Source organism: Apodemus sylvaticus, chromosome 3 (assembly GCF_947179515.1).
Source record: "Apodemus sylvaticus chromosome 3, mApoSyl1.1, whole genome shotgun sequence".
NCBI classification, from domain to species: domain Eukaryota; kingdom Metazoa; phylum Chordata; class Mammalia; order Rodentia; family Muridae; genus Apodemus; species Apodemus sylvaticus.
The window spans coordinates 170335922-170360335 of record NC_067474.1 but is presented as its reverse complement, the minus strand read 5'-3'; the positions used below and the strand labels follow the sequence as shown (position 1 = coordinate 170360335).

General features: G+C 55.1%; 1 protein-coding gene across 2 annotated transcripts in view; it reads left to right on the top strand.

The window, feature by feature from the left end:
• The window catches only part of Plch2 (phospholipase C eta 2), a 28709-nt gene extending 4295 nt beyond the window's left edge, over nt 1-24414 (top strand). Inside the window, exons 4-22 of one of the 2 annotated variants that reach the window (XM_052178342.1) lie at nt 118-246; nt 2766-2936; nt 4779-4872; nt 5049-5252; nt 5494-5614; nt 6878-7049; nt 7360-7467; nt 9951-10109; nt 13996-14094; nt 14418-14500; nt 15861-15958; nt 16045-16227; nt 16512-16619; nt 17237-17361; nt 17440-17524; nt 17707-17853; nt 18080-18159; nt 20602-21403; nt 22609-24414. In XM_052178342.1, the coding sequence (XP_052034302.1) occupies nt 118-246; nt 2766-2936; nt 4779-4872; nt 5049-5252; nt 5494-5614; nt 6878-7049; nt 7360-7467; nt 9951-10109; nt 13996-14094; nt 14418-14500; nt 15861-15958; nt 16045-16227; nt 16512-16619; nt 17237-17361; nt 17440-17524; nt 17707-17853; nt 18080-18159; nt 20602-21403; nt 22609-23915 (4275 nt within the window). In that variant the 3' untranslated portion in view covers nt 23916-24414. The remainder of the gene's footprint in view (nt 1-117; nt 247-2765; nt 2937-4778; nt 4873-5048; nt 5253-5493; nt 5615-6877; nt 7050-7359; nt 7468-9950; nt 10110-13995; nt 14095-14417; nt 14501-15860; nt 15959-16044; nt 16228-16511; nt 16620-17236; nt 17362-17439; nt 17525-17706; nt 17854-18079; nt 18160-20601; nt 21404-22608) is intronic. The other variant, XM_052178341.1, reaches the window with a different exon arrangement.

Below are 24414 nucleotides of genomic sequence, written 5' to 3'. Positions count from 1 at the left end.
GGAAGATAAGAAGGGGTGCTTGGGCTGGGGACTCTTGTTCCTTGCCTCCTAGGCTAGAGGGAGGAGCAGGCCAGGTCAGGCCCATGGACTGTGTTGGCCCCTAACTCAGCCCCAAAGTGGCTGAAGCAGACGTTTGATGAGGCTGACAAGAATGGGGACGGCAGCCTGAGCATCAGTGAGGTTCTGCAGCTGCTACATAAACTCAACGTGAACCTGCCCCGGCAGAGGGTGAAACAGATGTTCAGGGTGAGTAGTGCTGAGCGTGATAGCTTGTGTCCCCCGTGGGAATACCTTCCGGGCTATAGATGGGAAGCTGGGAGTGGCTATCCAGGCCTGAGCTGCAGGGAGTCACCACAGGGGCGTGGTCACCTCACAGGTAAGTAGCCAGGGACTTTGGGGTGTCACCTCTTGGCCACTGTGCCAGGTGCTGCTCTGGTGATTGTGGGGCAGGGCACCGAGCACTGCGCATAGGCCATACCTAGGTAGAGTGGACACAAAGAGTAGGCACTCAAATGCAGCCAGTCACTTGTTGGTCTCCAATAATCCCCAGCCTTAAAGGCACACATGGTCCATCAAGGAGCTGGACTGGCATGATGCCGTAGCTCTCATTGGCCACCCCACTTTGCTGTGACCCCCCAACCACCCTGCTGTTAGGAATTATGAAAATGCATCCTTCAGACAAACATGACCTTTATTGTCTGTAATCAGTTCTGTCTTCTGGGAGCCTCCATTGGAGAGAAACTCTTACGTTAGCAGGTCCCTGTTTGGGGCAGGATGGGCTGAGCCAGCAAACCCAGATCTTTGACCTCATTTTCTTGCTGTAGTCTAGAAAGGGGTTTCTGTGAGCATGGTGCCAGGATTGCCCCTAACAAGTGCATGTGTGTTATACACACACACACACACACACACACACACACTCATGGCCTGACAGCTTTACTGTGTCTGTCCTCCCCCCTACATGCACACAGAAGCACACACAGGCACACACTCACACACACACTCACACACACACACACACACACACACACACACTCATGGCCTGACAGCTTTACTGTGTCTGTCCTCCCCCCTACATGCACACAGAAGCACACACAGGCACACACTCACACACACACTCACACACACACACACACACACACTCATGGCCTGACAGCTTTACTGTGTCTGTCCTCCCCCCTACATGCACACAGAAGCACACACAGGCACACACTCACACACACACACACACACACACACACACACATACACTCACATGGACACATATGCTCATGGCCTGACAATTTTGCTATGTCTGCCTCCCCACGCATGCACATACACACACACACACACACACACACAAATGTACACACACACTTATGGCCTGACAGCTCTCCTGTGTCACACACACACACACACACACACACACACACACACACAAATTGTATAAGAATATGTTTTCATTTTAATCCCAGGTGAGGGATGTGGGGCAGCCTCACAGCTGCTGACTGTGATTTGCCTCACGCTCTAGCGGGGACGTGATTTCGCCAGCTGTGGATAGTTCCTGCAATCGTGTGTAGAATTCTGGGGACTTTTCAGAGGGTATAAAAATGCCAGGGCTCAGAGAGGCATGGTTGGTTGCTGTTGGCCATAGTTTGTTAAGTAGTCATATGTGAAGAAGAAGAAATTAGCTATCATGACGGCAGAGATCTAACTTGCTCCAAGGAACTCTAAACTCAAAGGCCCCTAATCAGCAGAAAGCAGTCTAAGGATAACGTTGACCCCTTTCTGACCCCCGACTTTATTCAGAGATCTCTTTCTTTTTATCTCTATTCTTCTTCCTCGCCTATCTAATGTTAGAGGATTGAAAAGGTAGAAGAAGAAAGAACCCACAAGGTAGCCAAAAGCAGCTACTTTGTGTAAGCTGTGGCCTGGGCCTCTTTGGTCCCTGTGGTGATCCTGAGTCATCTGGGCCACACCAACCCTGCATCCAAATACTGAGTACTGTCACTCAACAGTGAGCATCCGTCCCTTTGGGATAAACCCTTTACAGTGAATACCAGTTCAGGGCTGCTACCTCCACGCAAATGTGAGCTCACCCACCTCACCTAGCAGGCCCTTATAGAACTAAACCCAGTCTTTAGAGTTCATAGAACTGAAGCAACCCCTCCCACAGAGTCCTTCCTAAGACACTCTTGAGATCCTTTGGGCCACTATAAAGCCCTGGTACCCTTATTTTTGGAGTCTTCCCCTGGCCTGGGCCTGGGATATGCACTGAATCCTAGGTAATGGCACCTGTGGTGGTTTTTCCTTCTGTCTGTAAAGGCTGGGAAGATGTCGTGGCTTCCTTGGGCATCCTGTGGAACAGATCCTGGGGGTATCTTATGAGTCCTTTTCTCTGCAAAGGGAAAAGAGTGAGCAAGAACACTTCTCTCAATACCTGATACAGGACACTGCTGGGGCCCTTTGGGGCCCTGAGTGTCTCTTGTCAGAGGGCAGGTGGCCAACTGTAGCTGCAGATGTAGGCACAGAGCCCAAGGTGGAAGGAGCCTGTGGAAGGCTTCACCCACAAGGCAGGGTGTTGGTGACTCCAGTGTAGGTGACCACAGGGTTTGGTTACTGGTTGGCCTTGCGAGGCATAAGGGAGGGGTGGCTCCCATCTGTGCTTTCAAGGGCCGCAGTGCTTTTCTGGTGAGAGGAGAGAGAGGGGTGTTGTGTGTAGTGGCAGAGGAAAGGAAGCTGGTAGAAAGGTTGCAGCATAGAAGGTGACCTGAGGTTGGGTGTCACAGGAGGCAGACACAGATGACCGTCAGGGGACACTAGGCTTTGATGAATTCTGCGCCTTCTACAAGATGATGTCCACCCGCCGAGACCTCTACCTGCTCATGCTGACCTACAGCAACCACAAGGACCACTTGGATGCCTCTGACCTGCAGCGCTTTCTGGAGGTGGAGCAGAAGGTGAGGCCCTGCCAGAAGCTGTGTGGCTGGTGGGTGTGGCCTCAACTCCAGCCTCAGCTTCTGCCACCATGTGTTCTGAGCTTCCTAGCAGAGTAGAGTTGGGCCCCTGACACTGCCAGGTAAGTGAGGAAGCATACAGTTTCTTCACATACAGAAGGGGCATCTGGTTGGCTCCATTCTGGCACTGGGTCCCCCACCCAAAGTCTTCAGAGGGTCACCCCTCCCCTTGACAAAAATTTCATACTGAGCATTTCATGAGCTGGGGTTACATTGCCTGATCTTTGAGAACCACTCTTTTGCATCTTGGTATAGTCACATGTCCTGCCTGGCTCCACATGTGGCCTTCTGCAATTACCAGTCCATTCAGCAAACACTTAAATACCCCTAGAACTTTTTACCTTGGCCCCAGGAACTCAGTCCACCATTAGGGAATCAACATCACTGCCCTGCTGCCTACCCCACTTATGTCTAGAGCCCCAGAGTCACACCCCACTTTAGAACAGCTCTGGGCATGGATAAGGTACTTCCCATTCTGATGACAGGAGATGGAAGGCCCAGCCCTATGGAGAGGGCAGTCCCATGGACAATAGGGGGTAGCATGTGGCTCCCCTGGGGGCACCTTGAGAAACAGCCTCTTGGACTTATCTGCCAGGGTCTGCCTGGATCTTTTCCCAAGAGGAGGGCATGCTTAGGGGATTAGTTACTGGCTGGGACCCGCTCACGGCCCACAGTTTTCCCCAGCTACATGCTCGGAGTTTCCCTTATAATGGTGGACCATGTCCCACCACAGCAGGGAGGGGACTAGGTTGCTGAATAGCAACTGTGGGCTTGGGATTTGAGGTTTGGGTCCTGGATTACCTCCACAGCACTATGGCCTACAGGGTTATTGCCAGACCCTGCTTTACTCCGCAAGGCTGGCCCAAATCCAACATCTTGGTTTCTTTTCTGTTGCTGTGATAAAATAGACTGGCAAAAGTGACTTAAGGGAGATAGGGTTTATTTGGCTCACATTCCAAGTTATAGTGCACTTTGGTCAGGAAGTCAGTCAGGAGCCTGAGGGAACTGGGCCTCCAGTAAGGGATGCATGTCTTCCATGCTTAGCTGGCATCCTCCATCGTATGGCCCAGGATCCCCTTCCTGGGGGAACAGACCTGGGCTTTTATTGCTTTGAGCAGACACCATGACCAAGGCAACATTTATAAGGACATTTAATTGGAGCTGGCTTACAGGTTCAGAGGTTCAGTCCATTATCATCATGGTGGAAACACGGCAGCATCCAGATAGACATGGTGCAGGCAGAGCTGAGAGTTCTACATCTTCATCTGAAGACTGCTAGTGGAAGACTGGCTTCCAGACAGCTAGGATGAGGGTCTTAAAGCCTAGGCCCACAGTGACACGCCTACTCTAACAAGGCCATGCCCACTCCAAGGCCACACCCACTCCAGCAAGGCCACACCTACTCCAACAAGGCCATACCTCCAAATAGTGCCACTCCCTGGGCCAAGCATATTCAAACCATGACAAGACCCATCCACAAGATGGGTCTTCCTCCCCGATTAACATAATCAAGACAGTCCCCAACGGCCAGCCTGATCTAGACAAGAAGTCTCAGGGAGATCCCTTTCCCAAGCCACTCCACATTTTGTGAAGTCGATCATTAACATTCACCATTTTGGCACACTATCCTTGGGATGGCCCCCACCTGCAGGCTTTCCCACCCTAATGTCATGGCAGAGACAAGGGCAAGAGATGGCGACACTGAAGAGAGGAAGGGGAGGCTGCCTGGCGGTAGTCCATGCTATGAATAAACTACCCCAGGCTTGTGCCTCTGCTTTGGCCTAGATGAGTGGTGTGACCCTGGAGAGCTGTCAGAACATCATCGAGCAGTTTGAGCCTTGCCTGGAAAATAAGAGCAAAGGGGTGCTGGGGATTGATGGTGAGTGGGTGCTTCCCTCAATTCGGCTGTCCCCGGGGTGGGGCGGCAGGGAAGGAGTGATGGGAAACTGCTGGGGCAGCTGCATGCTTGCACAGGGGACTCCACCTGTGGGGCAGGTAGTCGTGAGCTGAGCCCGGTGACAGAGATACACCGCCACACTCCTGTGTATACCGCAGGCTTTACCAACTACACGAGGAGCCCCGCCGGTGACATCTTCAACCCCGAGCACCACAGAGTGCACCAAGACATGACGCAGCCGCTGAGTCACTACTTTATCACCTCGTCCCACAACACCTACCTCGTGGGTGACCAGCTCATGTCCCAGTCCCGGGTCGACATGTATGCCTGGGTCCTGCAGGCCGGCTGCCGCTGTGTGGAGGGTAAGCCTGTCTGGACTCTGCCTCTGGCACTGGCACCAAGGAGCAGAGTCTCGACTGTAGATGGCACCTCCTTCGGGGAAATGGGCTGGGCCTAATGCCACGGGGTAGGGGGTGTCTCAGGAAGAGTCCCTTTTGTTCACCACTGAGAAGACAGACCCCCACTCTTGAAGCCCAGGGACTAAGCCTCCCCAGGCTCACACAGCCAAGCCTCTGGGGCTAACCAGGGTCTTCTTGCCTACAGTGGACTGCTGGGATGGGCCTGATGGGGAACCCATTGTCCACCATGGCTACACTCTGACCTCCAAGATCCTTTTCAAAGATGTCATCGAAACCATCAACAAATATGCCTTCATTAAGAATGAGTGAGTGACTGGGTCTCCTGGAGGGTGGGGGTGGAGGCTCCAGAGGCAGGCAGGGGAAAGGCATCCAGGGCCTGGGACTCTCTTCTTCTCCCCTTGTGTTTCCCAGTGGGCAGTGACTGTATTATACAACTGGCCGGTTTTGTTTAGAGGTTGTTCTTTGAGGAGAGTAGCAGGGGAGGGAATTCAGCCATGGGGACTGGTACAGGTAAGAATGGATAACAGGATGGTCATGTGACTATAGCCTACCTGCATACACACTGTGGCAATCTCTCATCTCAGCTACCCCATGGAAGCTCTATCGCTAATTACCCCCAGGAAGCTACTCTGTGTCCAGACTCAATTCGCCATCACTCAGCTGTGGACACTGTTGAAAAAAAAAAAATCCAATTTGTTTTCTGGAAATAGAAGACATTACCTTGGCTAAACAAGACTATGAGGCAGGAAAGGAAGTGGTGAAATGGATAGACAGGTGGATCTGGGAAACAGATGTGGTTTCAGGGGGTGTAGCAGGAGAGTTCTTAGGGGTGCACCTGAGGAGGTGTTGGAGCTCCAGGGTAGCTGGGATATACAGATGTCCTGTAGCCAACAGGGGGCTGCTTCTGTGAGCCAGCGGTCATCTTTCTCCGTAAAGGCCTGTCTTCTTTCTGGGAAATGGGGAGAAAATTCTTTTTGTCCTGGTGTCTGTCTTTTCCACATCACATGACTGCCCATTTCTTGTTCTGGACACTTAGGTTTTCTTAATAGATCACGATTGCCTTTCAGTAAGAATCAAAGTCAAATGTGTATTACACACAGTTAAAAATAAATAAGGCACCAGTGTTTAAAAAGCACCACCCACACTCTTCACTCTGTGCACTGAGCGGGTAGCAACTTCTGCCTGATGGTGCATGCCAGGCTTAGGTCAGGACCCCCGGGGTCGTTCATTGTGTAGATCATTATACATCATTCCATAGTATTTCGTAATGCCATATTCAAATCATGACTTTTTACTTTCCCAGAGTACTTTCCTTTGATATTTTTCCCCTCGTCCTCTCTTTAGTGGTCCCTAAAATTTGTCAGCTTCTTTCCTACCTATTTATTTAATTTTCAGAGTTATTGGTGGGTCACCTCTTAGAGCAGATGGCAGATCTTTTATCTAATTACTTAATTACCTATACCACATTCAATGGTACAGGTGGCCTGTATACCTACAGGTGTGGGACCTAGTCAATCTCTGGGGTGGGTCATGGCCTTCTCCTATTCCTCTTGTCTTGGGAACCACAGGTACCCAGTGATCCTGTCCATTGAGAACCACTGTAGCGTTGTTCAGCAGAAGAAGATGGCCCAGTATCTGACTGACATCCTTGGGGACAAGCTGGACCTCTCCTCAGTGAGCAGCGAAGACGCCACCATGCTTCCTTCTCCACAGATGCTAAAGGGCAAGATCCTGGTGAAGGTGAGGGTCCTGGGACCAGCAGCGCGATGGCTCTGGCCTGGGGACAAGCTGGAGAATCAGTGTCTACGGACAGACTTGGGGGAGGGAGTTACTCACTCTCTGGATGGACGTGTCATCTCGAGCCACTTCCCTTGTGTGCTGCTGCTACAGCACCAACTGGTTGCACAGTTACAACCCTCCTGTGGCCCGGGCTTCCAAAAAGAAACTTTGCAAAGGCCCCCTCCCTACGGCAGCCGCTCCTGGTGGGTACCAGCCACTGGCTTCCTGGTCTCCCCTTGGGGCTTCTCCCATTATCTACCTCTTCCCCCAGGGGAAGAAGCTCCCTGCCAATATCAGTGAGGACGCAGAGGAAGGTGAAGTATCTGACGAGGACAGTGCTGATGAGATTGAGGACGACTGCAAGCTCCTCAACGGGGATGTGAGTGGGAGCGAGAGGCTCTGCCTGCTGAGGGGGGTGTGAGTGGGAGCGAGAGGCTCTGCCTGCTGAGGGGGATGTGAGTGGGAGCGAGAGGCTCTGCTGCTGAGGGGGATGTGAGTGGGAGCGAGAGGCTCTGCCTGCTGAGGGGGATGTGAGTGGGAGCGAGAGGCTCTGCTGCTGAGGGGGATGTGAGTGGGAGCGAGAGGCTCTGCTGCTGAGGGGGATGTGAGTGGGAGCGAGAGGCTCTGCTGCTGAGGGGGATGTGAGTGGGAGCGAGAGGCTCTGCTGCTGAGGCCCTGAGGGTTGGAGGGAGCACCAGAGTTGCCCCCAAAGTCCCAAGACCAAGTTCTCAGCACAAAGGAGATTTATTTGCCACAGAGGGAGAGAGGGCAGGGAATCAGAGACAAAGACAGGAGAAAGAGGGTGAGGGAGAAAGGGAAAGGGCCAGGGGAGGGGGCCAGGTATATTTGTCCTGGGAGACAAAGGACTGTCTTTGGATAGAGAGGAGACAGATGTGGCCCATAGGCAAATGACAGTTTATAAATGTTAAAAAAAAAAAAAAAAAAAAAAGGAAGCCCTATGTTGCAAGTCAAAGGGAACTTCTGATTGCTGGACTTCAGTATTGTGATAGCTGGGCCTTGGTGGTCAGCCTCAGGAGGAGGAAGTGGACCAATGAGGGAACAGACCTTAGTGGCTAGCCTTAGGAAAGTAATCTCATGGTTTTTATCAAGGCAGAGGGAACTGAGGAGAAGGGCAAGGCCTGCCGGACCCAGACTGGCCATGCTCAGGCTAGCTGGAGTCCCTTCACGGGTGGGAAGCCTGTGGATCCCAGGAGCAGCCTTTCGTCCTGGTTGCCAGGATGAGTGAGGAAGGCTGGCAGCAGGAAGAGAGGACACTCAGTAAATGTTGCAACGCACAAAGCTTAGGGCACTAGGGAGGCAGAAGTAGATGGATCTCTGTGAGTTCAAGGCCAGCCCGTCTACAAAGTGAGTTCCAGGACGGCCAGGGCTATTGCACAGAGAAATCCTGCCTTGGAAGAGAGAGTGAGGCAGGGAGAGAAGGAGGAGGGAGACAGGGAAGGGGAGGGGGAGAGGGAGGGATGGGGGACAGGGAGAAGGGGAGGGCTCTCATGTCTAATAGGCAGGCCAGCCACACACCTACTGTTTTCCCATTCTGGCTTCCATTGCTAAGCTGACTCTTGGACTGATTTTTTGTTTTTGATGCTGAGGCAGACTCCTTGGCCCATCAGTGAGTGGAGGCAGCACTGAGGGGTATGCCTTGAGCTGCACACCATTCCCACCAGCACCCACACCTGTCCCTGCTATGCTCTGACTCAGAGCACCCCAGCTACCTGGCCAGCTCCCTCCACAGTCTGCTTTGTCCCTGCTGGTTGCTAAACACATATGGCGGCCAGGGTTCCAGATCCTGTTCTCTTCTGAACACCCCGACCTCCTCCTCTGGGGTCCCTCACATAGACACTACTTTAGGGACTACATGTATCTGGGATCCGGTGCTGTCTATAGCTGCCCAGGGCAAATCACAGCCTCTGCGCTGAGAATCGCAGTGTATGTCTAGGCACTGTGATGGCTACTCTCAGTGGCCAGTGCCCATGCCTAGCTACCCCATGCCCAGCACCAGTACCAACTCCAAGGGCCAGCTGCAGTGCTGAGACCTCCTGAATTCCACAGAGCAGCTGGCCTGGCCCAGGGCTGAGGGCTGAGGAGGGAGCCTGAACAGTCAGGGTGGGTGCCGGGGGGAGCTAAGTGGAGGAAGGCTTTGTAACTGACATCTCTCTTCTGGGCATTGCTCACCCACCACTCACAGCCGCTATGAGGCAGCGGAGACTTTATTTTCCCCCAAGGAGTCATCAGATGGGAAAATAATTGTGCAGAAGGCCTCCGGGCCAGCGCTGCCTAATTGTTTTAGAAAGCCCTGAGACAGCAGATTCTTCCGGCTTCCGGTGTGCCTGCACATGTCTCTGGCTGGCCCAGGGTGGTGGCAGAACTTAGGACCAACATCCTTAAAGGGGACTACTCCATCCTGAGCACACGGGGTCCTGATGTCCCAGATTGAGGTCCTCCCCCAAGTGTTCCAACTACATCACAGTTTCACCGAGCTTGCCTTGTCAAAGAGTGATGTCGGCAGACTAAGGTCCTCCTTCAATTGCTCCAATTACATCAGGGCCTCACTGCACCCAGCCAGGGTTAGAGGTTTTTGTCCCTTCTGGCTGTTCAACATTTATGTCAGCCAGTGTGTGAGTCTCAGATCCTAAGTTATCTTCAGAATGTTCCACCTTCCTCTTCTGGGGCCCCTCATGCAGAACCACACTACTTTACAGACTGCATGCATCTGTGTTTTAATGCTGCCCATTGCTGCCCAGGGCAAATCACAGCCTCTGCTCTGAGAATCACAGAGTATGTATAGGGACTGTGGTGGCTGCTTACTGGGATGGGGACAGACACTAACGGGCTGATCTGTGGCAGGCCTCCACCAATCGGAAGCGTGTGGAAAACATTGCTAAGAAGAAACTGGATTCTCTGATCAAGGAGTCAAAGATCCGAGACTGTGAAGATCCCAATGACTTCACTGTCTCCACACTATCCCCATCCGGGAAGCTTGGGCACAAAGCAGAGGCCAAGAAGGTGAGCCCTCTGTTGTTGACATATATTCTTCCAACAACTAGTCTGTGAGCTGGGTGAGGACCATGGAAGTAGATAGATGCTATGCATATACAGGCACTGGTATACAAAGCGATGCCTATAAAGCTATCTATAGACACGCCTGTACCTTTCCATATGCCAGCACACACACATACAGCCCTGCATTTAAACACACCTGTGCACAATGCTTATACATGTGCAAACACACCTGCATGCACACCCATATAAAAGTACACCTCTGTACACACCTGCATGCATACATGTACATATGCATGCTTGTGTGCGCGTACTATACAACACTCACACATGTGCACATAATTGCACACATACCTGTACACATACACACACACACACACACACACACATACACACACACCTCTACCCATACTTATATAATATTCACACATTCACACATGTGCATAGATACCTTTGCAAACTCATGTACACTATCATAGTATTTGTATGTGGGCAAGTATTCTAAGGCTTCTCCTGGAGGAGCTTCGAGCATTGTCTACCTTGGTGAGGGTTTCATTGGTGATGGTGGGATAGATAGCAGGATCTCATCTCAGGGCCCAGGCAGTCCTGGGAGCTGCCCGATATCTGAAGCGTCTCAGTTATATGGGGAAATGCACAGAGATAATGGCCTTCAGAGACTGTCCTGGCAGATGTGATGGGGGTGAAGACAGGTGCCAGACAGGCTGGGTCAGATGGTGCACTCGGAGTGCTACTGTTGGGGAGCAGCAAGCCAGGCTTGAAGGACAGACCAGCAGCTGGCTGTGGTGGCTGTGGCAGCTGAGCAAGGCATCTGCAGGGTGAGATGTCTGGAGAACCTTCCCTCCGCTCCCCTGCCCTTCCTTCCCATTGGCTCCCTTCTGTTTCCAAGGCTCTTGGGAGGGCTGGAAGAGGACCTCTTCCAGAAGAGGGTCTGCTCCTGCTGTGTTTCCAGAGGTGTGTTTGTTTCCACCCACACCCCTAAAGGGCTCAGCGCAGCTGATACGATAGCTCTGCAGGTGGCTCACACAGGTCCATGTGCACGGCTTTCTCTTTATTTTTAGCTCCCAGACATTTGGGCAGGAGAGAATAACCTGCCTGATGCTTTGCCCAGCCTCCATTAGTAGGGGGCTGAGGGGAGGTGGGGCCCAGTCACTGGTCCAACCCTCTGCTTTTCTTAGCCAACAAGAGGGACACCTGGGGCCAGGAGCACAGCTTGGCCCTTGCCATCTCATGTGTGAATAACTGTGCTCAGAGAAAGCTTCTTGGAGGAAGAGAGAGAGGGGAGGGAGAGGAGGATGTGGAAGGGGAGGAAGGGAGAAGGAAGAGGAGGAGGGGGAGGGAGAGGAAGAGAGGGAGAAGGAAGAGGGGGAGGAAGAGGGAGAGGAGGAGGGGGAGGAGGAAGAGCTCCAGTATTGAGATACCCAGGTTGGAGGAGAAGCTTGTACCCCGCCCCCCCCCCCAGCCTGCCAGTATCACCAGGCTGCCTGTTCAGCCTGCAAGAGACACATAGAAAGGGAATACACAATGAAGCTTGCTGAACTAGGGACTTAAGAACTATGGAGAAGGGCACTGGTCAGCCAGGGAGCTTCCTGGGGCGTCATCCAGGCAGAGAGGAGAGTATCTTCTAGTTTGTCAATGAGCTAGTAAGTCCTACTGTAAGTCACTCTGTCCACCGCCCGCCCCCCCCCCACTAGACTCTAGGCTAGGTGTCATTCCCTCTGTGTATGAACCTTGAGGACACGAGGCCCAGCTTAGGGGTTCTTGTGAGACAGCAGGATGACTTGGGGCAGCATGTGAATACAAGGGGGTGGGGACAGTCAAGACTCCCTACTAATAGTTAAGCATAGCTCCAGAGGGTTCAGACTAGTGCCCTGTACCTCAGTTTGGTCCCAGAACAGGATCTTTGCTGCTGAGGACAGAGGCTTAACTGCTGGCCTTGTCTGTGGAGAGTCCCCACCGCCCCATGCTGTCTATGCAACTTTGCCCCAAGCTTACCTCATGATCAGCTGTTCACAGCCCCTGAGGGGACCAGGTCAGGCTACACACATATAGTGCTTCTGGACTGATGGTGGCTTCTAACCTTGTCATATGAACTCAGGCCTGGAGAATACACACCTGTGTGGCTCCTGCACACTTCTCTTAATTCGTGTGCATATTTTGATCATTTGAGTCATGGTGATGGCAACCATCTGGACAACATTATTTAAATAATTTAGAAACACGTCAGCCTCATGGGATTCCCAACACACGAGTGAAACTTCTAGGGCCTCTCCCATTACACATCCCCAGATTAAGAAGAAAATGAATTACTATTGCTGGGGGCTTATATGTGCAGGGCACAGATAAGACTGGTACCTTAGACACTGGGAATCTGGCTCTGGCTCTGGACCTGAGAAGTCTGTGAACTGGAAGGGCCTGGTTAACACGGCTACTTTGGACATTAGGAAAGGCCAGGCACATCTGCTCCTGACCAGGGAGTCAGGGTAAAGGCAGCTGGCACGAGCTTCTGACCGCCATCACATCAGTAAGATCTGCAACAGCGATGTTTGGTGATGACAAGGCAGAGTGACTTAGACGGGAGAGATCATGGGAAAACATCAGCTGTTTTCTGAGACCATGGTAGAGAACTGAGAGTTCTCTGTGGTCCGGGACCAAAGTAGGTTCTTTACAACACAAAGTAGGCTCTTTATAGCATCTTTAACTTGCCCACACACATGTGCAGGGTGTGTATAAGTGTCCATGGTGTATGCAGGGGTGTGTACATGCCTGTGCAGTATTACATAGGCGTCCACGGTGTGTGCAGGGGACCAAGATGTATGCAGGGATCAAGGACCAAGATGTGTGTATGCAAAGGTCTGTATTATGTGCAGGGTTCCATGGTGTGTTCAGGTGTCTGTGGTGTGTGCGGGTGTCTAAAGTGTATGAAGAAGTGTCCATATGCATGTATAGGAATATCCTTGGGCTAGTGTGTAGGGCTGCCCATGGGTGTGTACAGTAAAACCAGCACTACGTGCAGAAATGACCTGTGCACTCAGGGATTCACACCATGGTGTGTGGACAGCTCTCACCTGTACACCATAGGGGCACATGCTGCATCTTTGCTCTCATTGACCCCCATCTCTAGCAGGCTTCCCTAGCTACAGATACATGGATCAAGAGTGTATAATAGAAAGCATCCTCTCCCCAGGCTAGGTAACAAAATGAAGTGGGGAAGCCCTGACTAGAGCTGTCCTGGGTTTCCAGGCGTCCACGCAGGAGTCGTGAGGAGTGGGTGGTGATACCATAATGGCCTGGGAAGAGCCGGCATGCAGTACAGTTGCTCAGAGACTTTCATACGAACAAGAGTCCAGGATGGGGTCCTGGTGAGAGCCTGGGAGGACCTGGAGTGTATCTACCCTGTGCCCAGTGCATAGGTAGTCCTGTCCTGTGCTCCTCAGACTCAGATAGCTGGCTGTATCTGGAATTATTCACTTTGTTTGTGCTGCAGTAACAGGCTGGGGCATCAGGGCTTCAAAAAAAAAAAAAAAGATTACGTAAGTCGACTGAAGAATATTCCAGATGCAAGCTGCGTCTGTTATGCAGTCTCCATCCATGATAAAGAAATGTGGAACTGATTACTTGAGTTTAAAACCACACACCATGGGAGGCTGGTGTGGGCCTGCGAATATATGCCGCTCTGTCTCTGAAGGGTGTGCCACCCTTCAGGCCTCTTCCTGGCAGCCGTGCTTGATCCTTCCCCTCCCCCAAATCAGTGCCTTGCTTCCAGGCCTGGTCAAATCTGCCTCCTCCAGAAAGGCTTTCTGGGGCCACCAGGGAGATGTCCCGCCTTCCTTGCATGGTTGGAGGTTGGGTTCAACTTCTGTCTGTCTCTCAGGGTCAGAGCAAAGTTGAGGAAGATGTGGAGTCCGGGGAGGACACCGGGGTGAGCAGGCGGAACAGCCGCCTCCTCATGAGCAGCTTCTCCAAGCGCAAGGTGAGTAGAGGTACTGTGCTCAGGGGGTCCCGTGTGGTTCTACCACCATCCCTGTACCGTACCATTTGCTAGCTGTGAGTGGGGTCAGTTTCCTAAGGTGGGAGCTCTGGCTACTGCCTTCCCATGACCCACACTGGCCAGTGTCTGAGATTCAGACACTGAGAGTCCCAAGAGTCCCCCAGGGCCAGGGCACTGCAGATATCTCTGTGGGCCAATTGGGTAGGAGCTTAGGAACCTGGGCAGATAGCCCCACCCTGCACCTCTGGGCCTTTTACATGTCCTGGCAGCTTGATCTCAGGTCACAATCCCACTTTCCCACACAGAAAAAAGGCAGCAAGATAAAGAAGGTGGCCAGCGTGGAAGAGGGGGATGAAAACCTGGACTCCCCAGGAAGCCAGAGCCGAGGGTCAGTGCCCTGCCCAGTGTGTGTGTGTGTGTGTGTGTGTGAGAGAGAGAGAGAGCCCTGCCCAGTGTGTGTGTGTGTGTATGCCCTGCCCAGTGTGTGTGTGTATGCATGCATGCGCACGCACATGTGTATGCACGTGTGCACATGCACATGCATGTGTGTGAGTCCTGCCCAGCGTGTGTGTGTCTGTGTGTGTGTGCATGCGTGTGTGTGCACATACATGTGTGCATGTGAGTGAGCCCTGCTGGGTCTCAGGGAGCTGCCCTGAGTGCTGAGCAGAGAAGGGTGGCTGGTATGGGAATCCAAAAGCACGTAAGCAGGTAATGAGAAAGTGTAGCTGTCCAGACAGCTGCAGAAAGCACAGGGGGAGCCCAGCGACACTCAGGGACTAGGCCAGCAGGGCTCCTGAGCATCCCAGGGTCTCTTGGGTATAGGCACTGCCTGACTAACCAGACCTCAGCTCCCATTTCCAAAGGTCCCCGGCTTTACCTTACGTCTCCTCCAGGGGAGGAGTCTGTCTATCTCTGTGCCTCCTATACCATACGAGAGAGGCAGCTGTTCTGGGATGGCACCAGTCTGTCTGCTTGCTTTCCACAGCACCTTTGTGGGTTCACTGGGGTCTCATACCTGTAAATGCAGCTTGGAGCTCATCTTCCCCACAGGAGGGTCCCACTGTTCCCATTCCCCACTCTGCCCACCCCCATCCACTTTCCTCCCCAAGCCTTGCTCATGTCTGTCTGTGTCGCTCCCAGTCTCTCCCCACCTACGTGTCTGCAGTCCCAGCTTTGCCTTGCCACACTGCTAAGACATTACATTCTTTGTCACTGGCCTGCCTCTTCTCGGTGACTTAGTCTTTTTAATTCCCCCGCTGCCCAGAAGCCTTCACAAGCTTCTGTTCTTCAGAACATCCCTTCGCCGAGCAGGATTCCCCAGCTCCCATCTTGTTCATGTTCAGGGTCACCCAGGGATTTTGTTCCAAAGATCCCACGATGGCTTCAAAGCAGCCCACACCCAGCAGACACATCTCTATTACCTCATCACTGATAGGGTTAACCTGCCCCAGACTCCTGTGAGATAACCTTGGATACCAGGGTGGTAGGTCCACTGAACAGAGCAGAGGGTCAGGCTGAACCTGAGCTACCAGGACACTGGAAGGTTAGAGTAGGGTACCTGTCTGCTGGGGGTGCGATGAACCTTAACTATTGTTTACAAGTCCCAGGTTGCCTGGGACATATGATTTGGGGAGCAGATGGCCCTGTACAGGCCCTGGAGCCTGAATCGAAGAACAGGAAGGCTGGCTGGGACTGGATGGGAGGGGCGTAGCCTCAGGGACCTGAGTAGCCCTGCCGCACCTTCGTAGGACTGCCCGGCAAAAGAAGACCATGAAGCTGTCACGAGCCCTCTCGGACCTAGTGAAATATACCAAGTCTGTGGGCACCCATGACGTGGAGATGGAGGGTGAGGGCCGTGTGTGGGGGGGGCAGGCAGGTCGGCCGCGGGGATGCAGGCTGAGTGTGCTCATGCCTGGCTGCTCTGTGCCCCAGTGGTCTCGAGCTGGCAGGTGTCCTCCTTCAGTGAGACCAAGGCCCACCAGATCCTACAGCAGAAGCCCACCCAGTACCTGCGCTTCAACCAGCACCAGCTCTCGCGCATATACCCCTCCTCCTACCGTGTGGACTCCAGCAACTACAATCCACAACCCTTCTGGAACGCTGGTTGCCAGATGGGTGCGTGCAGGCATGTGGTTCAGCGTGGGATGAGGGCGAGGAGGGTCGTCTCCGAAGGCCTTTATCAACTAGGGTGGGGCCTTTGAGACCCTAGGCCCTCATGAGAGAAATCCTGTTAGCCCCTGTGCTCCTAGCATACACGCACACACGCACGCACGCATGCATGCACGCACGCACGCACGCACGCATGCATGCACGCACGCTGGGCTTTTGGCCCCAGAACTCATACAGAAGAGCGTGTGAACATCACTGACCTGCACGGGCTTCTTCTATCTTCTCTTCAGTTGCCCTGAACTACCAGTCAGAGGGGCGGATGCTGCAGCTGAATAGGGCCAAGTTCAGCGCCAACGGTGGCTGTGGCTACGTGCTCAAACCCCAGTGCATGTGCCAGGGTGAGGGACTCAGGTTGGGGTGGGTTCCCATGAAATTACCCTGGATACTGGAATGGTGGGTAAACAGAGCTGAGGGGAGGGATAGTCTGAGACTGAGCTATCAGGACACTGGAGGGTTAGAGTGGGGTACCTGCCTACTGGGGGTGGTGGTTCAGTGAATCCTAGGCCAAGGACTCAAGGGTGGGCGTTAGGGAGCTCCTCTGTTGGGCCCTTGGCTCCACGCTGCCTGAGATTCAGGGGCAGCACTTGTCTGAGGTTTTGGTGTGCTCTGGGAGATGCAGGCCCAGGTGTTGGACCTCAGTCCCTGACAGGTATGGTCAGGAGCCATCTACTGTCCCACGGGCTTCTCCACGTGCTGCATAGGCTTCTGTCTGCTCAGCGCCTTTTCATTACACCTCTCGGCTGCACTGAGCCGTGTTTCCCTGCATGGTGCGCCCTCGACGTTGGCAGCCTGACCACCCTGCAATCAGGGTCTCCTGCCCACACTGGCGCAGCTATCGCATCCCAGGGAAGCTTTCTGACCCTTCTCTAGGGTTCTTTTTCACCTGAACCCCACAGACCAACAGGTAGGTGTGTGTTGTAAGATGTGTACTTGGCTCACACCTACATCCTCTCAGGTGTCTTCAACCCCAACTCGGAGGACCCCCTGCCAGGGCAGCTCAAGAAGCAGCTGGCCCTGAGGATTATCAGTGGCCAGCAGCTGCCCAAGCCACGGGACTCGGTACTGGGTGACCGTGGGGAGGTAGGAGCAAGCCCACGTGGGTGAGGTGGGTGGTGGGAGGGCTTGGGGCCCTGGTGCCACCCCTCACTCTGTCTCTAGATTATTGACCCCTTCGTGGAGGTGGAGGTCATCGGGCTCCCCGTGGACTGCAGCAAGGAGCAGACCCGAGTGGTGGACGACAATGGTGAGGGCTCTTGCCAAAGTGGGTGAGGGCATCAGACACCAGCCTGTGCCCAAGGCTGCCATAGGCCCCTCGTGGGATATGGGCACTGCTGGGTGTCCAGTGCCCTGTCTACTCTGGGGTACTTAGGTACCAGTCATTGACTCCATCTCCTGACCTGCTGATCCTCTCTTCACTATCCCCAGGATTCAACCCCATGTGGGAGGAGACGCTGGTGTTTACCGTGCATATGCCAGAGATCGCGCTGGTACGCTTCCTTGTCTGGGATCACGACCCCATTGGACGTGACTTCATCGGCCAGAGGACACTGGCCTTCAGCAGCATGATGCCAGGTAAGGAGCCTGGGCGAGGCTCAGCATTTGCCAGTGGGTGTTCCCTGCCTGTGTGCCCCAGGAGCTCCTAGCTAGCATAGGACACAGGAAGTGGGCCCAGTCTCTTCCTCCCATGAGCAGGAGGCTCCCCAGTCCTAGTTAAGGCCCAGAGACCTTTGAGGAAAGTGTGGGTTGGCAGGGTGAGGAGATGCTGGAACCTTGATGACTCGTGACCCTACCGCTCCAGGCTACCGGCACGTGTACCTAGAAGGGATGGAAGAGGCTTCTATCTTTGTACATGTGGCTGTCAGTGACATTAGTGGTAAGGTGAGTATTGCCTCCCGGGCCTCACGTAGCCACAGGAAGGATAGGACTAGCCCCCTTGCTCCCATCCTGTTCCCTTCTGGGGTTAGGACCTGGCATTCACTTCTCTGGGTTTCTTCCTTAATCTGTGATGCAGGCTACTGGGGGGGATACTGACCCTGGGGCCTTCTAGTGCTACCTCCATGTCCCAGGGGGGGTTTGGGGATCCAAGTGTGCTAAGTGTCCCTGTCCTGGATGGGATGCCCTTGTTCCTGCCTCCCTGCTGTTCTGGGATGGGATGCCCTGGTACCTGCTTCTCTGTTGTCCTGGGATGGGATGCCCTGGTACCTGTCTCCCTGCTGTCTTGGGATGGGATGCCCTGGCACCTGCTTCCCTGCTGTCCTGGGATGGGATGCCCTGGTACCTGCCTCCCTGCTGTCCTGGGATGGGATGCTCTGGTACCTGCCTCCCTGCTGTCCTGGGATGGGATGCTCTGGTACCTGCCTCCCTGCTGTCCTGGGATGGGATGCCCTGGCACCTGCCTCCCTGTCCTCCATCTGAAACCAGTCCTAGTTTTCCTCGGTAGCCTCTGATGTCCTTTACATCTGGGAGCACTGACTGCTTGGATTCTTGGCAAGGGTAGAGCACCATGATCCCTCCTGTGGCTTTCCTTGTCCTGAGTGCCACATCCCTCTGCATTTCTGTTTCCTCAAAGGGATCTACATGCGTTTATTTGCCCACTACCTGGAACTTCAGGTCCCCATCCCATGTTTCCCCACCCCAGGCCAGAGCAGAAAGTGTTCTCAGTCTGAGGAGTCCAGCTGTTGGGGCTCTAAGGGAGGCCCTGGGGTACAACTTGATACAACCAACCCTTTGGGGCCGGTAACCACATAGTGAATGGGTCCTTCTGGGCCCAGCACTAACTTTCCGGTAGCACCATGGGTCCAGAGGCACTAAAGGTGTCCCGTTACTTGCCACCACCCATCCATCTATCCCGAGTCTGCCTGTCTCTGAGGGCCATCCACGGCTGGGTAGGCCCTGCTCTGGCCACCACAGCCACCTCACCTGCCTTCACTCTGTCTCTTTGGTCTTGCAGTGGGCTTCTCTATGTCCCAAGTCTACTTTTAGAAGCTCAGCCTTGTTAGGAGTCTCAAAGGTACCCGGCGCCGCGGGACGGTGTAGCCCGCCGCCCCACCTGCATGCCAGGCCGCGCCCATTAGCATCCGTGATTCTTGGTAGCATTTTGGAGACTGTCAGCTCATGTGACATGGATCATGACATGTTCCTGGGGTCCCCTGGGCCATCCTCAGCCAGAGAGTGGCATTTATGAGGCAGATCCAGGATTCAGCCGAGGCCAAGGACCTGTCCTCCTATCCTGTCCTCATCCTGCCCCCCTCCTGCTCTTCCCCATGACTGTAGGTCTCTCTGCACAGCACTGCAGCTCCTCTGCTGTTCGCTTCCCTCTGCCTGCCTCCACTGTCGGTTACTGACCTCTTTAGCTCTCACCTCAGTCTATGCTAGGGTCTGAGTTGGGGGTGAGGGTGGGGGTACCTGGTAGGCACTCCAGCTCGAATCCTGGATCTCCTTCTAAATGGCTTTCCAACCACATCGACCAAATTGCACTGGATTTGGGATCTTGAATCAGGAAGCTGATTCAAGTGTTGGCCACTCGATTGCCTCCGCAGAAGGGCCCCTGGCCGTCAGGCCCCGGGCTGCTCCAAACGCACGAGCACGGCCCATCATGGGGGAGTGGTGGGTGTTGTGGGTGGGATGCAGGGGTGTATGGCATGTGAGGACCCCGATGGCCTCTGTCCTCTTAAGAGGTGGCCACAGATCCTCTCCATCAGTGATCTCTGCAGAGGGGAATGAATGCAGGAGGGGACTGGGCAGAAGCTGGCTGTGGTCAGACACTGGTCACATGTTGAGCCAGTTGAGGGCCTCAGGAACTCATGGGGCCAGAGTGCAAGCCGGCCTGGAGGTGTTCAACAAGGCTTCCTAGAAAGGTGGTCCTCTAGGAGGGAGGAGAGGCTCCTGGGAAGTAGGGAGACAGAGGCCAAGGGAGAACAGGCCTTCCAGGGCTGCTGCGCAGGGCAGGGTGAGTGTCACTAGAGTGATGGTAGACCCCAACTTTTCTTTCCCCCAGATCTGGGGCTACAGACCTCAGTTCCTCAAGGCTGGGACACGTGGGTGTGTGGCCAGGGCGTAGGGATTGAAATTTGCTCTTGAGACAACACCGGGGAGGTTCTCTAGCTTCTATCTCTAGTGTAGTCTCAAGGGTGAAGCCCTGCTACCCTTGGTAGAGTTGCCAGGAAACCCTCTTCCCTGTATGTGATATTGCAATACGCTCTTGTGGCAGTCCGTGGTAACTACAGCTTCAGAACGCCTGCTGGAAAGCCAGTTCCCCTCTGAAGCCACACGTGGGCCAGGTGGGCCAGGCACCGGCTATGTGGGCTCCTTTTCTTGCAGGTCAAGCAGACTCTGGGTCTAAAAGGTCTCTTCCTCCGAGGCCCAAAGCCAGGCTCACTGGACAGTCATGCTGCTGGGCAGCCCCTGCCCCGGCCCTCCGTTAGCCAGAGGCTCCTGCGGCGCACAGCCAGTGCCCCTACCAAAAGCCAGAAGCCGAGTCGCAAGGGCTTCCCAGAGCTGGCCCTGGGCACACAGGACGCAGGCTCCGAGGGGGCAGCTGATGACGTGGCACCCCCTAGCCCCAACCCAGCTCTGGAGGCCCCTACTCAAGAGAGGTCAGGCAGCAGCAGTCCCCGAGGTAAGGCACCAGCAGGAGAAGCACCAGAAGAGAGGACACTGGCACAGGTGCGGTCCCCGAATGCCCCCGAAGGCCCTGGACCTGCAGGGATGGCCGCCACATGCATGAAGTGTGTGGTGGGCTCCTGCACTGGTATGGACATTGAGGGCCTTCGAAGGGAGCAGCAACCCAGCCCTGGGCCTGCAGGCAGCCACGTGGCCATCAGCCAGCAGCCCAGGGCCCGGGTAGATTCACTGGGGGGCCCTGGCTGCAGCCCGAGTCCTCAAGCCACCCCAGGGAGAAGCAGAGGGACCCCCAAGGGTCCTAGGGCTCAGCAGCAGGGTCCAGGCGGCGGCTCTGTGTCCTCGGACTCCAGCAGCCCAGACAGCCCAGGCAGCCCCAAGGTGGCCCCCTGCCAGCCGGAGGGTGCTCACAGGCAGCAGGGGGCGCTGCAGGGAGAGATGAACGCCTTGTTCGTTCAAAAGCTGGAGGAGATCAGGAGTCACTCCCCCATGTTCTCCACGGGTAAGGCCTGCCATTCTGCCGCATCCCATGCTCTCTACACCTGGCATGCCTAGGCGGTCCCATGCCTGTCGTTCTCCGCTCCATTTGTCCATCAGCTTAACTGTGGCCTGTCTGCCTCAGACCCCCACCCCCCACCCTAATGGCTCTGTGCTTTGGGGGGAATGGGGGAAGAGGGGAGCTTGAGTCACCAAGGCATTTCTGAGAGCTGCTTGCTGAGGAACCCAGGGATATCCAGCCAGCCCTCAGTGATGGCTTCCTAGCTTCCCCGGTGCCTTGTTGGCTACCCTGACTGGCTGCTCTGATGACCTTCCTAGGTCTGAAAAGGTCCCAGCTCTTAGCCCTGCTTCCCCCTCAGGGTCAGATGCAAGCATGACTCTGCCCTGCAGTCCTACGGGAGCCTGATGTCAATTGGACGTGGTACCTCAGGGTATCCCCTTTGGAGGCTCCTCAGAGACCAGGGGAGACGGTGCTTAGAGATCTGGGCATCAGAGCACCCAGTGCTTAGAGGAGCAGCTTCCAGTGACTTGCATTGTCCGAATGGCACTTAGTTATTGTGTGACCACCCACCGTCCTGGCTGACTTTTCCTGACCCACACCTGGTCTGCCTGAGCGTGAGGGAACTGGTCTGAGCTGGTTCCCTGAGCTCTAGCCTGGGCGGGAGGGAAGCACCCAGAGTCTGCCTGCTTCCATCGTACTCCCGCTCCTGCCCAGCCTCGTTGTCCATCTGTCCATCTGCCAGTGCTCCCTCCCCCCCCCACACACTGACCGTGTTCTCCTTTCTGTCCCTGCTCCGTGCTGCTTCCATAGTTAGGGATTGAGACCTGCGAGTGCCAGGTAACAGGCCTGAGCCCTATGTGCCCCCATGATGCCCCAGTCCAAGGAGGTTTAGGCCTGGCCTGCCTCTTGCCCCATGGACCCTGTGTGAGGCCAGGCACACCTCTGGCTTTAGTGGGGTGGAGTACTCTTGAGTGTCGCAGTACATGTGTATAAATGGAGAATGGTTGCTGGGATATCCTGGGGTGGGCTGGTCCCTACCCTTGGCTCAGGGGGTCAGGAACCTGTGGTGATTGATAAGATTCATATCCCCCCTCCCCTCCCTCTCCCTTCTGTTTCTTGATTCTCCTCACATCTGTCTTTAATCTGTCTGCCCCTCCTATATCTACCTTTCTGCCTCCCTCTTGTCTCCCATCCCTCTTTCCCCACAGATACTCGCCTCTTCCCCCTGCAGCGGCCCATCTCCCCCCTGTGTGGCCTGGAACCCATCGCAGAGGAACCAGCCCTGGGCCCTGGTCTCCCGTTACAGGCAGCCGCTGCCCCCACAGGTCCATCTCAGGAAGGGCCCCAGCGCCCTGTAGGACTGGGGGCCAAGGTGACCAGCCCCCAGCAGACGTCTCCGGGAGCTTTTGGAACCCCCCAGCTCAGGATTGGGGGTGATAGAGAAAATGAGGAGCCACCCTTCAGGCCACACAATGGTGGGATCCCCAGCAGGCCACGCGAGGGGACCTCTGGAAGACAGACAGACAGCAAGAGCCGCTCCTGGGCCCCGGGTCACCTGCCAGTGGTTAGGAGGGCTAAGAGTGAGGGCCAGGTGCTCTCAGAACTCTTTCCCACACCCGCAGTATACTCAGATGCCACGGGCACTGACAGGTTATGGCAGCGGCTGGAGCCTGGGAGTCACAGGGACAGTGTGTCCTCATCCTCCAGCATGTCCTCCAATGACACTGTCATAGACCTGTCACTGCCCAGCCTGGGCCTCTGCCGCAGCCGAGAGAGCATTCCAGGGGTCTCTCTTGGACGCCTAACCCCACGGCCCTGCTTAGCCTCAGCTGCCCGTCCTGACCTGCCTCCTGTGACCAAGAGCAAATCGAACCCCAACCTGCGGGCTGCAGGTGGGCTGCCTCCTGTGCCCGATGAGCTGCAGCCCCGGCCTCTTGCCCCGCGGCTGACCAGCCTCCACTCACGGCCTCCCTGGCGTCACCTCACCCTGGTGGGCCTGCAGGACTGCCCGGTGTCTGCTAAGTCCAAGAGTCTGGGAGACCTGACGGCTGACGACTTTGCTCCCAGCCTCCAGGGCAGCACCAGCAGCCTGAGCTGCGGCCTGGGCGCCCTGGGTGCGGCGCATCAGGCACTGGAGCCCGGAGTGCGGCGAGATGCTCTCACGGAGCAGCTACGCTGGCTCACGGGCTTCCAGCAGGCTGGGGACATAACCTCACCCACCAGCTTGGGCTCAGCTGGGGATGGGTCTGTAGGGGGCCCCAGCTTCCTGAGGCGTTCCTCCTCTCGAAGCCAGAGCCGTGTGCGTGCCATTGCCAGCCGAGCCCGCCAAGCTCAGGAGCGCCAGCAGAGGCTGAGAGGTCTGGACTCACGGGGTCCCCCAGAGGAGGAGCGGGGCACCCCTGAGGGTGCCTGTTCTGTAGGCCATGAGGGCTGTGTGGATGTGCCAATGCCTGCCAAGGGAGCCCCTGAACAGGTGTGCGGTGCTGCTGATGGCCAGCTGCTGCTCAGGCTCTGACCCTGCCTGATGACTCGAACTCCCCACCTTCCCTGTGACTGCCTGCAGGGTGGGCTGGCCTCAACCCGACCTTTGCTCAGGAAATGAAGCCACTGGGTCCCCAAAGCTGTTACGCCCCACTTGCTGTCTGTGGAGGACCCGGTAGCCTCCCCTTCAACCTTAGCTGTCCTCTTGTCTCTGATCCTGGGAAGCAAGGAACAGCATTGTCCACCTGTCCTACTGGGCAGTTTCTACATTTTAAGATTTGTAAATAGATATTTAACTTTTTAGAACCGAAACTTACAGTCAAATGACTCTGCGCCCTTTCCCACTGGTCTGCCTGGTGTCTGGCCCCCGCAGTGTGTGCTTGTACTCCAGAATGCCTGTGACATGCCCACAGCTGCTAGGATGTTTGTCCCTGTCCGCTACTCCCCTGTGGACCGTGCTTGTCTTGAACAAACCACCCAGCAATTGTGTAAACTTGGGAACACAACTCCAATAAATGCCATCGGGCCTGTTC